The following is a 15,312-nucleotide window of genomic DNA, read 5'->3' as shown; positions in this document are numbered from 1 at the left end:
AGAAATTTAAGAGAAGCTGATTTAGAAAGCAAGGGCCGGAATGACGGGGATGGTTGGATGGACCATGGCCACGGTGAGGAGAGCCAGCGATGCTGAAGCAGGGAGGCCCCAAGGAGCAGCAGGTAAGTGAAGCTGAGCTGCTGGGTGACAGTGCTTCACATGACCCACGTGCTGATGTCGTCACAGGCATCAGTGAGCTCACAGATTAACTGAGATTGCCTAGGACACGCCTGGCACTGCCCAAGAGGAACCCCATCTCTGTACCAGGCCCTGCACAGACGCATACAGAGTCGAGTAGCCTTTAAGGCTACCCTGAGTACAGGAGTCACTCCCATTTTGAGATCAGAACACGGAGCCGCAAAACTGCCACAAAGTCAGCTGTCGATGCTTTAGGAGGCATGAGCAGAATGCCCAGCTTGTTGCTGTACAATAGCAGGGGTAGAAATGTAAGGTGCAAGAGAGACCCTTAGTGCCTACGTCTCTGCCCCCAGTGTACTAATAAACCACAGATGGTGATGTTAGATTCTCCACACCACTATAGCAAAGCGCACTATCCTCTGAAAGCATACAGTTAGAAAATTCCCCCCAAACAGAGAGCCATGCTCGTATTGGACAACAATGCTTGCTTGGTCAGCTGCTGTCAGAGATATCTCCAGCTCCTTGTCAGCCACAATTCAGAGGGAGCTCTGCCTCCGGACGCCTGAACCACTTGTACTACCTCTGCAATTAGTGCGAGCTCATCGACAGCAACAGGAGTGAGTGAGCTGGCTGCGAAACTCGCTCCTGGAAGCAGAGGGCTGGGTGGCGGGGGAGCGCACAGATGGCGTTTCCTTTTTAAATGAAAAGTTTTGGCACTGGCCTCTGTCAGGAGCTTTCCCTTGTTTCCATCTGGTTTGGGTCCTGGAACACACACAAGAGAGAATGGAAAAAGAAAACTCTGCCGGCGTGCTAAACCACCAGAAAAGCAGGAGTGCCTGCCAGCACTTCCTCTAAGTCCCCGGAGACCAGAACATTCTGCTCAAGGAATGTTATCGTGTTGTGTTGAGGGAATGGGAGAGCCCTGTTCCTCAGACCTAGCCCTGTCTTGGAGGGAAAATATTTAGAAGTATGTATACTTTGGAGCAGAAAGTCTCACGTGTGGTCTCAGCACTGTGTTCTCTAGCGGTTCAACAGCGTGCAGGGCACTTATCCACTTAGCCCTGGCTGGGCCATCTGGAGAGTAGAAATAACAGAAGCCGGTGTGAAGATGAACTGAGAGGGTACACATTAACTTCTTAGTGCTCTACTGCTGGACTCCTCTGTTCAATGGGGCCTGAGAAAAGATATCACCATCAATTTTCACAAGAGATGATCTAGAATCATAAGGACATCTAAGAACATTTTGTTACATGAATGAACAAACCAAGTTTGTACATAGACAGAGGTCACTATGAGGAGATACTGAATTTCCCTGAGTAATCAGTTTTCTAAGAGGCAAACAGATCTGCCAATAGCATCTTTGTTCCCAGGTTTAATGGCTTGGCTTACAAATCTTACCATCCAGCCAAAACCAAAGGCATACCCCTGTACAAAACAAGGCAAAGCTAAGAAATGGTCATTAGTTGCTTGAGGTAGATAGTGAGGAAGGATGTTTGGTTTTGGAATTCTTTTCTCACACAACTCTTATACCTAGCAGAAAAAAACAGAACAGAGACACTGAGAACAAATCAGAACAAACTGGGCTCAAGCTACCCAGGCTCACATCCAGGTCCTGTGACAGCAACTGTAAGCAAGCTAATCCATGTCTGTCCTCAGCCCCTCACCTACAAAGAACTGCTTCATAGCATAGTGTAAGGGTAGAATGAGTGAATACAGGGGAAAGGATGCAACCATGCCTACCACGGCACTCCACTGACACAGGTACAGCAGGTTCTTCGGGGAGGCCCTTTATGTGTGATCACAGCGCCTAAGTCTATAGTCCCAGAAAGCACAGGAGAAGAAACTCTTCTCTTTTAATTCCCCATAACCAATGGTCACTACTGATACTTTAGCCATGGATTTATCACAAAACCACAAATACTCAATAAACATTATGACAGAGAAAATTGTAGTTTTATAAAAATTAAAAAGATCACAAAGAAAGTCACAGAAATAAAACAGAAGGGAAACTTTGTTTGGTATGTCATGGTTTTCCAGAGTTTCTTAATTTTACAGCTGACTGCACATACAAATCTTCATAACATAGACTTACCCTGACAACTACAACATCTGTAGATAAGCCTACTGCTCCACACCTTAGCATGAGCAGGAAGATACTGTGTGTGTAAAAAGTGGTACTTCCCTATCATCATGAACAGAAGAATCTGCCCTTTCAAACGCCACTCCTGTTGAGCTAAGTCAGAGGGGTTGGAGAACTACAGCCCTAGCCTAGATATCTTTTCAATTGAAGAACACATAAAACTGTAGAACCTTAACCAGGGCTAAAGAAAACATGGGACTAAAAAGCACTTTTTAAAATAAAATTGAGTACCCCAAATGTGTCATTATGTCAAATATTCCAGGGGACAATCCCGAGTGTAAGACCCGTAAATAGTGAAAATGCTTCAACCTTAGTTGAGAGTCCCACACATTTAACACTTTTTCCCGAGCATCCTGGAAGGGGCCACACCCAAGTACCGGCCAGGGTTAGGAGCTGCTGAGATACAGGGCGGCATCACCAGCTCCCATCCTCCTACTCTATACTGCAGCCTTCCACGGAACATGTGTACATAAATTACCTCATCACAGTGTATTCAGAACTTTTTTTAAACAGGACAATTTTGTTCTTTCTACAAATCGACAATAATTTTGAAAAGAACTAAGGTTTTCTGTTTCAACAGATATATAAAAGAATGTGCTGATCACAAAAATTGGTTTCCATGGGTCCCTTTTGTGGGGACAAAGTGGCAGCCAGAGGAAGAGTTTATCCATTTATGAATATGAAAGCAAATATAAAATATCATACATACCAAATTAATAGGGGATTAGATAAATAGTTGTGAGGATGAAATTACAGAATGTTTAGCAGGCAACTGAATAGTAATAATAAAGTAATACTTAATTCATAGACTAAAATTATCATGGGGAGATAAGCCGTGTCTTTATCCTTTGGATATATTAATAGTCCCAAGTTGAGTCTACACCCTAATCAGGCAAGCAGCAAACCATAAATGCAGACAACAGTCTCCCATAAGCACATACCACATATCGTTAGCCAGCAGCGTGGGAGGTGCCATGAGGAACGGAGAAGAGGGTACCAGCTCTAGCTTTGAACAGGCTAGTGAGGGTTTTTCACACTTGTCTGTCCATGTGGCTGCTGCATGTATTGGTGGTTTATTTCTTTTCACTAGTAGAATTGGATAGATTTTACTGCCTATATATAAAATATTGCTTTATTCATTCCACATGTGGGTGGAGATTTTAATTATGTCTGGGCTTTCTGGTGATGAGTAAAACATAGGAACATTCATAACAAGCTTTTATGTGGACATAGGATTTTATTTCTTGTATGTAGATGGCTAGCATAGGGATATATATCGGACTTCACTAAACACTGCCAAATTTCCAGCCAACGTAGTTACATTGCTTTCAGATTTCATGGTTGTTAGAGCTCACACACCTTGACATGCTCACCACCACTCGGCATTACTGGTCTTTTTCATTTTTATTGCAGGTCTTTTTCATTGTATCATTACTGAGAGGAAAAAAATGGGAACTGATGTGTTCAAAAAGCCAATTATAGAGTTATCTTAGAATGGAAACATTTGTACACCATTCCAGAGTTTACCTAGAGGGATGCTATAAAAAGAGAATGTAAATAAATATTGAACTCTAGTTAATGTTGTGTACACTGTTGTGTTCTGGGGGAAGTATATTTGTGGCTATGTTGGAATTTAATTTGAAAAATCAGTAAGAAAAACGGTATAAATTGATTCACAGAGAGAGACTTGAACAGCTGGACAGGTATACATCAAAGCAAGAATTATAAAACATTAAGCTAGGCACAAAGTCAGGAGCTATAGATCCAATATCTTGGGAAGCTGAGGCAGGAGAATCACTTGAAGGCAGGAGTTTGAGGCCAGCTATGGGCAACACAGTAGGAGGGTAAAAAGATTAATGAAAGTAAATTAAATTTTTAAATATTGTGAGACTTGGTGGTGAGAAAATTCTGTCCAATTTGTTGTGTAAAAAGTGTCTTGTATGCTGCGAAAATGTCTGTTGCGCTAAGTATGCTCTACAACTCATCATCATACTACTCTTTTTAGATTTACTGACATTTTAACAATAAGTACCATGCGTAAAGCGTACGCGTAAAGCGTACGCGTAAAGCGTACGCGTAAAGCGTACGCGTAAAGCGTACGCGTAAAGCGTACGCGTAAAGCGTACGCGTAAAGCGTACGCGTAAAGCGTACGCGTAAAGCGTACGCGTAAAGCGTACGCGTAAAGCGTACGCGTAAAGCGTACGCGTAAAGCGTACGCGTAAAGCGTACGCGTAAAGCGTACGCGTAAAGCGTACGCGTAAAGCGTACGCGTAAAGCGTACGCGTAAAGCGTACGCGTAAAGCGTAATTAAAGACAAAAAGGTTTTGGCTCATAGATCTCATAATTTCATAAAACAGCACAACAACATGACATTGGGTTGTCATGAGCAGAAACAAGTCAGTGATTTTCTGCAATTGTTCGTGAGAGCTTTCCTGAGGGCATGACTATGTACACGGTATTGTGATTGTCCCAAGTACTGGGATTAAAGACATGGACCAGTTCAAAAAAATTAGACCTGGGTGACCATGAGGAAACTATCAAACTCAGTAATCTCACTGTGACTAAGTTGGATTGAGTATCTTTTTTCCTTCCAAAATAATATCTTAATAATCCAGGAGAGTTTAGATAGATACAAAGATAGATAGGTAGATAGATAGATAGATAGATAGATACATACATACATAGATACATAGATAGATACATAGATATAGATAGATATGTTTATGGTCACACAACTCTGGTTCTTATATTATAAATTATTCATGACACAGAAAAAACTGAATAAGCACTAGTTAAAATATATTAAAATATTCATGTTTACATGCATATTTTTTAAGTTTCTTTTTTGACCTGATTTAATGCTCCATGGTACTGAAAAGATTGTTAAAAATTATTTGTAGACCTTGTGCTAATTTATACAAAATTCACCTCTGATAAATGAATAGGTGCTTTCCATCAACCATGCTATAATGGGTGAAGGGGTTGGCCTCCCAGAATGCATAGTAATTTACACTAATAGCAAGAACGGGCTTTTACTTCAAAACCTCCTACCCGTGGTCAGCTACAAAGAGCTGTCCCCAGTAGCTCAGAGGAAACGGGAGAAACCAGGGACCACTTGCATGCCATGAGACCACTGTTGCTCTGCCTGAGTGCTGCCCACCTACAACTCGATTCAGCAAAACATGGAAGCCCGTTCTACCACACAGAACTAATTCCCCCAGACATGCACATCTGCATTTTTCCTTTTTGCCTTCTTCAGAGTTTATAATTATGTGAGTTTTTAAAAGCAATTAATGTCCACAGGAGCCCACCTAACCTGCATATTTTTTTCTTATAACTGTATCCTTAGCCCCTAAGACACTCGGCATATAAAAGATAAAACATATTGATTAACTTGTTAGTTAAAGCATTACTTTATCAGAACTGAAACGCCTCCAAGTTGTACATAAACCAGAAAATAAAGGCGGTTATTACTTTGTTCTTTAAGAAAAAAGCATAATGTAACAAATGTGTGTGTCAAAGCCACCTGGCCCTTTTCTGCCCTGGTTTCCGTTCTATTGTCTGTCAAAATGTCAGCTCTACTTTATGTAGCTTCTCACAATTTAAAAAAGAAATGATAAGGATGAAGACTTTCAGAATAAGGGATTCCCCTCTGTTAGAATGCAAGGAAGAAACAATTCTTGTCATTTTACACTTCCAACCTGAAGGACTTGGTAATTTTAACAGGAATGCGGCTGAAGAGTCTCAGGTCATTATCTCCAGCTCTGTGAGGGATGGTTACACAGCTTCCCTGAGATGAGCCTGTTAGAGCCCCATTACCACTCTCAGAGACTTTATGATTAGAATCAGGCAGATAAAAATGTAAGTCTAAAAGACAAAGAAAATTGTTGACCTTCAGTTATAGGTATACACCTGGCAAAACCCGACTTGCCCTCTGGACTGTGCACTGTTCATTCAATTATGTGCCTGTAGGAAGTCTCAGAGCAGTGAAGAGAAACGAGCTTTAAAGGGTTAGAATATTCTGTGTCTGTGCTCAGCCAAATACAAAACAAGATTATTGGTATGCACTTCATCCATTGTTGATATTCATAAACAAAACAAAACAAAAAAACCAACAGGGTCCAAAATTTAAAATATGAAAGTATTTTTAAGACCTTGATCTTATCAACAAAATCCTGGGCTGGTATGGCGAAAGTTCCTTTCGGCTGGAGAGATGACTTCATGCTTTTCCAGAACCTCAGATTCCGTTGCACCTCCCACATGGTGGCTCACAGAGGTCTGTATCCCCAGTTCCAGAAGATGTGATGGCCTCTCTTCACCACTCCCATTGCACACAAGTCACACAGACACACAGGCAGGGAAAACATGCTCCCGGACACATACACACATGTTACCATTGCACACAAGTCATACAGATATACACGCAGGGAAAACATGCTCCCACACACATACACACACACACATACACACACGTTACCATTGCACACAAGTCATACAGACATACAGGCAGGGAAAACGTCCTCTTACACACATACACATACAACAAAGAAAAGAAAAGATTCTTTTCCTTTTTTTTTTTTTCTGAGACACGGTTTCTCTCTGTAACTCTTGTTGTCCTGGAACTCCCTTTGTAGAATAGGCTGGCCTTGAACCTACAGAGATCCACTCCCCCTCTGCCTGCCAAGTGCTGGGATTAAAGGAGTATGCCAACACCTCCTGGGCTGATTTTTTCTTTTTAAAAAACTTAAGTCACTGTTTCTTAATTTATCTCCCATTTGTGCATTGCTCAATTATACTAACAAAACACAAATATTTTCTAAACCTAATCCTTATTTAGGAAGGACAGAATAATGTTTCCAGGTTGATTCCCACACCTTCTGAATGAATAAAATTTTCTTCCAACAATTTTAAAGGCATGCTAATCAAAATGCTATGTTCTCATTTCATTCTAATCTAAGTCTGATAAATTCTTATCTATCTAATGAAAAGTCTTTTATTCCTTGAAATTAATTCTGATTAATTTACCAGATGCTGAGTTTTGCTTAAAAGCTAAAAACGGGTCTTAAAATTAAAGTTGTATTCCCAAAGCACAGCTCAAGAAGATCTTACAAAAGATGAAGTGTGGTAAGTTTAGTTTATCCATTCCTCTCTTGGGAAATATTACAAATGCCCTCAGTGCTTAGCTTTAGGATCACTCGGAAGCTCATGGAGAATTGATCTCAACTTTATCACAAAACAACTTGGTGTGCATCCACCGTAAATCCCACAGATCTCCTCTCATCACAAGCAGGAAGAGAAAATAATAATCCAAGCAAATTCTAAGCTTATAAAAACAGATGGGTTTTTTTTCACATGTCTGGGGTTGTCAGGCAAAGCAAGGGTTTGTAAAGGAAATCTTCTCTCTCCTGCTCCTTAAAGCACCAATATTTGTCTCAAGGAAAAGTGTTACTAATTGTTGGCAGTGGTCTAGGGAAAAAAAAGTGAAGCTCAGTCTGCTAGTGGTAACAATTATCCAAAAGAAGGATTCTCAGACAGAACTCCCAAAGGACAGACCACTCCCTCCGAAGGAAGGAATGAATCAGAAAGTGCCCGCCAAACTCTGCAGAAACTCTTCAGGGACCGGAAGCCTGAACTTCACGATCTTTTCAGTACACAGAAATCTCAACAACAGAGGAGAAGACACAAGGAAGCAAGGATGGGAGACAGGAGAAAAGAGTGGAAAGGCAGACGTAACCAAATGAACATGACTCCCAGATGCCTTAGATGAAGCATTTTAAAACAAAGGTTGCTTTGGTGTCATTGTGTAGTTTCCATTACCTGACAGGCAGATATAAGTTAAATATTCCCCTTGACCGCCAGTCGCCAGGAAAGGGATCTTTTTCTTTGTCCTCCTCTTGACTTGGACAGCGCCCAGCATTCTTTCATCGAGAGGTGCGAAAATTTCCTTGCTGATGGCAGATTTGGCACTCATTGTAGAGAAACCGAGGCGGGCACGCAGGGAATTTTCTGAAGGAAAAAAAAAAAGGCAAGTTGGAACCAACAATACTGTAGGGCGGGTAGGAATGAGGAGGGAGTGTTCGCAGGTGCAGTGTTGCTCAGTCTGCAGTTTAAGCTCCGACTTACAGAGACATTAACAACAAGCTCTTCCTAGTGTACTGTCTACAGAGATGCAAAGGGAAAGGGAGTGTGCTTTTCACTACCTGAAACACCCAACACAATGTGGCAGGAACAGCAAGCAAAGAGCTCTAGGGTGCTTGCTAGTCTCTACCTAGGCTGCGCCTCCCCTAACTGGCAACAGTATCCGTCCTCTTCCTCCTTTGTTAGGAATAACACTTGCAGTTGAGAAGTCTTTCCACTGACTAAATGGAGGTACTTATGCTCCTTCCAGATCTCTTTCAACTCCAATGTAAATACATTCTCCTAATTCCATTCGGAGTGGAAATCATTATGTCATCTTCTACAGAAGAGCCACATAAGGAACAGAAGAGCATTGATTTCGCCAGGGCCCAGCCACTTCTCATCATCCGAGTAAGGCGCTCTTGTTTCTTAGACTCCTGCAGTGAGCCCTACTGTCCCATGTTCCACTGCAGAGACCTACCACCATCTGGACCCTTGCCAAATCTGTGCTTTTTTTCTCTGCAGTCCCAGTGGCCATGGAATTCTAAATCCATGTCGGACTTGTGCTAACTATTTTGGAAATGCTACCCAGCAGGTCCCGCCTTTGTGGCTAACTGGTAGTAGGTGACCAACCACGAAGAAAATGAAGCAGTATGTTAGGGCTCACGAGTTCTCCCCACCACACACAAACTAATGCAGTCACAGCCCACACATTACATATGGCTCCCAAAGTTGCGCTTCCCTGACGGTCTTAATTCTGCTTCTGTCTTTCATGTTCAAGTCAATCTGAACATAAATACAGCTCTAGAGACCTAGGCAAATCTACTGTCTTCACCCTTGAGGTCACAGGTAAGTATTTACTTATCACTAACCAATATTGACTCAGGCAACTTAAAACTTCAGAATTCACGGAGAAAGCTCACAAAGACACAAGAACCAGAGTTTGATCCCCAGAGTCCAGGTGGGAAAAGAAAAATCGGGCTAGTTGTGGTGGCATGCACGTGTAATCCCAGCGCTGTGCTGATGAGACCTGGAGATCCCTGGCCTGCCAGCCTGTTCTACGCAGTGAGTGAGAGGCCAAGGGACTCAAAAATGAACCAGGGGGCCAATGCCTGAGGCAAGTTATCTAAGACTGATCTGTGGCCTCCACATATACATGCATGCATACCTGCACACACATGAATATCACATGCACCAATCAGAACTGAAGGTGCAGGAGAAGTCTTTGTTCTGCCCACACAGGTTGTGTGGGGTGCTGTGAGGTCCTGCATACAGATTGGCAGCGCAGTATATGACATGCCAGTAGTTCAAAGGCTTGATGGGACTAACCTAAGCTGACCATGTGATAGAGAAGCTCCCACTCTATGATGCCTTGTGTTTGCTGTTAGAAATCCCATAATAAATCAAGATATGGTCTCTGTCCTACTAGGGCTGATGACAGACTGCAGCACAGGTTTCACCAGTAGACAAGAGAAACAACTCTGGGATTAACGGCACTTGCTGCCCAGCCTGACAGCCTTAGCTTGATGTCTAGAGCCCACTGAGTGGAAGTAGAGCATCACCTCTCACAAGCTGTCACCTGACTTCCATACGTGCATCACTGTGGCATGCCACACCTCCTAAAACAATAAATGCAATTTGAAAGTTTCATTGAAATTCCAATGATTTATGAAGGAAGATCATGGAAATATCTTTCAACGGCAAAATCATACCTGTCTACATCTCTAAGCCCCTGGTAGGAAAAATATAAAGAATTTCCCGGTTTAAATTTTTTTCTCTCTTTAATTCTGAAATAAAGTAAGTTCTACTAGCACCAAAAAGATATATGGACACATGCACTAAGGATACAAGTCATGGGTCTAGTAGATGTGATATATAATGTAGATAAATAGATATAGACATATATTATATACATATATATGTATGTATATTCTGATCTGCTTGTGGTCTGACAACAGTCTTTGCACTGCGGCCAGATTTTCTCTCCATGCTGGCTATGAAATAGAAAATAGTGCAGGTGTGCCTGGTTCTCACTGCACTGACCACTGTGACTGCCCTCAAGCTGGCAAAAATAACTTCTCCTAGCATGCATGTGTCTTACTGTCTGTACCTATGACAGTTTTATGATTTGTTGGGTTGTTGTTGGGGCTTTTTTGGGGGGGTGTTTGTTTGTTTTAATTAGAGAAACACATATTGCTTTTCTAGCTTTGAGGTCTTTTGTGCCTCCCAGTCAGGGAAACACAGAAAAGAAAGCCGAGGAAGAAAGCTAGCCACATTCTCAATTTCATCCAGAACTCACCGGCAGGCACCTTTCCCAGCAGGCGTGGCATTGCTTCTTCATCTTGACTCATATCTTTTCAACCTATACTGAAAGGTAATAGAGAACTAACGCCACATTGTGTAGAAGATGACTCCGAAGACAAAAGAGGCACACCTGTCTAACCAGGACCTTAAAACCACCCATGCCTTTGGAGGCTGGTGAGAAGCTGAAGAGACCTTTCTTACTTTTGTTATACTGATATTCACAAATGGAAGAGCATAGGAAAGATAAACTACTGACTTCTCTGTGCCCAAGTTTTAAAATAAAACAAGCTGAGATTTAAATTCCAGATCCAACATATAAGGCCTGAAATTGATGGGTAAATCTTAGCATTTTTGACTCTCAGTTTACTTAGCTCTGTGGTTCTTAACCTTCCTAACACTGTGACCCTTAAATACAGCTCCTCATGTTCTGGTGACCACCCCCAACTACAAAATTATTTTCAGTGCTACTTCATTACTATAATTTTGCTACTGTTATGAATACTAATACAAATATCTGTGTTTTCCGATGGTTTTAGGCAATCCCTATGAAACCCAAAAGGGTCTCAATCCACAGGATGAGAACCACTCTCTTAATACAACATGGAGACACCTTTACCTCCATCTTGGAACTGAAGAGCTAAATAGGTTAATATGTTCAGATCACGCATTCCAGTGTCTCAATACTTTTGTTTAAAAAAAAACTTAAACGTGGAGAATTTTATTAACTCCTGTTATGATACAAACTATGAAATATCTTTTGAACTATAAAAATTGAATGAATTTACCCATGCAAAGCAGAGATGTCTAGAAGAATAAAACTCAGCTTTACTTAGCAAAGTCTCACTGTTTTTCATGTATAAACACACATAAATAGATGGTTTCCTCTATATAAACACAAAAATGGAGAGTTATAAGCCTTTCTTAAAAATTCACTACTGGGGGAGTATCATATTCATTCTAGGGTCAAGTGCCACGTTATTTGTTCAGAGCTTTCTGAAGTACATGAAGATGTACATTGTGAGTGTCATTCTGGGAAGGTTAATGTACAGTGAACTCAAAGGAGAATAATCAGGAAGCAAGCCGGCCACTGTGTAGCTGTCTCACACCCAGCTGCACATCTGAATTCTATAAACTATTTTAAACAACTCTTTAACTCATTCTCAGGTTCCACAGGTCATCTGGCCACCAGTTTTACAAGTCATTAATATATACAAAGCTAAAACTTCTATCAGAATGGTAGCAGTTGGTAGAGACGGAACATTTCAGGATAGGATGTGTGTGTGTGTGTGTGTGTGTGTGTGTGTGTGTGTGTGTGTTGGGGGGGTTCAAGTAGACTTTATATCTGGGGTCTCTGAGTCACAGAGATCCAGGAGACTTGTTTGCATGTAATGTCTTCAGTCTATTCTGCTGCACAAGCAGGTTTAGAACCATTGTTTTGGTGGGGCGGTGGCCCCCTGTCCTGAAAGACTTCCTTGTTAAGCACACTAATGTTTCCTGAGCAGGTGTCCATGGCAGATGCTCTGCAGGGTGCTAGTAAGGAATCCTTAAGTGTCTACAGCCCTATTTACAAAGCACTTCCACACTCAATTCCAAATGTAGGTCAAGATAGCTGCTGAATGCACCATCTCAAGACTGCAAAGAAGGATCATTAGCTATGTATTTTTATAATGATAAATTATGCCATTTTTAGTCAATTCCTTTTGGGCTACAGATTATGGGAAAGTGTTATAATTTCCTCTTGTGGAGAGAGTGTTTTAGCTGAAACCCACTGAGGCAGAAACGACTATCAGAGAAACGTGTACGCTGCAGTAAAGACACAAGCTTGCCTCAGGCTCATTTCAAAAGCAACACCTTGTGGATAACACTCGTAAATTTTCATTGCTTAAATACAGAGGAACTGATGCCCATTGGCCTATTGGAGCATCACATATTTTTTTTTTTTAAATCAGGACCATACATACAGGACAGGATTTCAGATCCTCAGAACCCTCATAATTGAATGTCACACACACACACACACACACACACACACACACACAACGCCACACTTCCAGCCTCTGAGACGGGATTCCTGGGTCAAGCTGGCTAATCAGACTAGCCATGTCAATGAGCCATGGATTCAACTGAGAGTCCCTGCCTCATTAAATGAGAGGCAAGATAATTCCCCAGGTGCACACCCACCCACATTCACAGGCACCTTCACACACCACATATGTACAGATGCATACCACATACACATGAAAATGGAACAATGGGTGGGGGACTCATAGATACGGACTTGAAGAATAAGAATGAAACAATGCAGCGTGAAAATAAGGAGGCTCCAGAACAGAAAACGAGCATCTGAATATAAAATTGCACTTGCATCTTTTTGTTTTTGTTGTTGTTTTGTTCTTATTTGGATTTTGTTTCTCTAAAACAAGGCCTCTCTTGTGGCCCTGGCTTTCCTAGAACTCCCTCTGTAGAAGAGGTTAGCTTTGAATTCACAGAGAGCCACCTGCTTCTGCCTCCTAAGTGCTAGGATTAAAGGTGTGGACCACCATGCCTAGCATACTTATTCCCAGGAAACATCTAGAAACAAGCTTTCTACTAAATTCATATCATTATTTGAATTCAAACTAAGAAAATACACCGATAATCTTCCTGCTGTCCTCACTGTCACTAAGCTAGAATGCTACCATATACATCTGTGATTTCGGACCTATTCTCCCCCTAACCTGAAAGCCATAAAAACATACTTCACTGGGCTCCCGTGATTGGATTCACTGTCTTTGATTCCAATCAGTACCAAATCATTGTGAGAGAGGAGGGTTAATTCTGCGAGTGGTCGAGGGGCTGGAAGACTCTTCTGCGAGAGGACATTTCCCTCTGTGCCGCAGCAGTCACCTCCTGACCCCAGTCGGGACAGAAGAGCAGAAGCCATACGCCAGCTTCCAATGGCTCCAGTTCAGACACATGACTGAACAGTATAAACACAGACTGTTGACCAGCACAGACAGCAGCCTTGGCCACAGAGGTGTCTCTAAGAAGGAAAGAGTCTCCATCACTGGCTGCTAAAGCGTAAGAGTGGGCTTTCTTTTCCCTAAATACATATTTTCCTCTGTAGGAGACATGGTCACAGGATTCTCGGTACCTATGTCTCATGTCTACTTCAGTTACAAACATTGCTTTCATCTCAGTTTTTCTTGTTTATGTGTTTGCTAAGTCCATTCTTCTTATAGGTTTAATAATCAAAAATAAATTCTGCTCTGCCACAGACCTGGTTTATAAATTTGTTTACAATATAGTATTGTAAACTGCCACATCCTAACATTAACAAACAGTATGACAAAACCAAAATATAACAACAACAACAACAACAATACTTTGGTCTGAAACCATCACCTACAAGAGGGAGCACGGGAAGTGGCCAAGCCAATTTCAATCATGTCCAAACAAAGTCAAAACCACACAGGGTCAATTCTATACACAAACAACTTAATTATGAGCTATACTCAGTATGCTTGCTGAATTATCACCCTTGCTTCACTGATGCTGAAGAGAAGATAGAGAAAGAAAAAAGTGTTGAAGATTAGATTAAGCACACACACGTGTGTGAATGCACATACACACACACACACACAGATGGGGGAAATCTTTAGCAAAAATAGGATTCACCTTTTACAGCAGATACTGACTGCAATCGTAGGTAAATTTTAAGTTTTCCCAACTAAGCAAATTCTATTTCAAAATACACCTGAATTATAATATTAAAAAGCTAAACTTTGAGAGTGAACTTCCAATTTTTATGTGTATGAGCTTTCTAAATACTTCAAATATGGATGAAACCAATATGATCTTAACTACTTTTAAATTACTTCCTATTGTCTTTCATCGTATCACCAGTTTTACACTAGTACTCCACATCAGAAAGCCCAGTTTGGAGAATGTCGCTGCTTTCAGTCTGGATGAGAGCAGCAGTGTGTTTTCTACAGTCGGTATGTCACCAGTGGCACCACCTGCCATAAGATCTGCCTCAGGCAAGGGAACAGTACATAAAAACATGATACCTCATGGGTCCATTTTATTCATATTCACCATGTTGGTTTAGAAGGAAAGATTCTAGGGCCTTCAATGCCTAATTTCATAAGTGAAAATTACAGTTGGGTTCCTTATCAATTTTTGTGGCATCATCCGGCCAAGGATTTGATGCCAGGCTTTCCTGTTCTCTCCAGGGCTCGGCTTCATGTTTGTGCCTGTATAGTTTAATGAGAATGTTGATAGACAGACTTGCTCCAGCTCCCACAAGCACCTTTCTATGCTACTGCCTCAAATTCTGACAGGCAGAGATGTGAATTTGGCATTAAAATTCCTTACAGATATGTTTATATCTGGAGAAAAGAAATGGTTTTCTAGATGAGAAAAGTAAGTTGTTAAGTAAATTATTGTAGAGCCTACAGCCTTAAACAGCAAGCAGGAATCTGAAGCTAGAAACACAATCCTAGAAGAGTGTCTGTCTGTTCCTCTGCACCATCTTATACTAAAGAAAGGAAGGGAGAAGGGGAGGCAGACCTGCATTCTAGGTAAATCAAAACGGGCTTCAGTATTTCATGACTTTTCTTTGATCATCTTT

At 41.4% G+C, this 15,312-nt stretch overlaps 1 protein-coding gene across 2 annotated transcripts in view; it reads right to left on the bottom strand.

The window, feature by feature from the left end:
- Window positions 1-15,312, bottom strand: part of Stxbp6 (syntaxin binding protein 6) — a 220,854-nt gene that overhangs the window by 147,019 nt on the left and 58,523 nt on the right. For both annotated transcript variants that reach the window (XM_048415670.3, XM_048415669.3), the window contains exon 2: window positions 8,097-8,285. In XM_048415670.3, coding sequence (XP_048271627.2) covers window positions 8,097-8,250 — 154 coding nt within the window. In that variant the 5' untranslated portion in view covers window positions 8,251-8,285. The remainder of the gene's footprint in view (window positions 1-8,096; window positions 8,286-15,312) is intronic.

Source organism: Myodes glareolus, chromosome 11 (genome assembly GCF_982192425.1).
Source record: "Myodes glareolus chromosome 11, mMyoGla1.1, whole genome shotgun sequence".
Taxonomy (NCBI): Eukaryota; Metazoa; Chordata; class Mammalia; order Rodentia; family Cricetidae; genus Myodes; species Myodes glareolus.
Note: the sequence above shows the minus strand (reverse complement) of the source record. Positions and strands in the feature narration are given on the sequence as shown.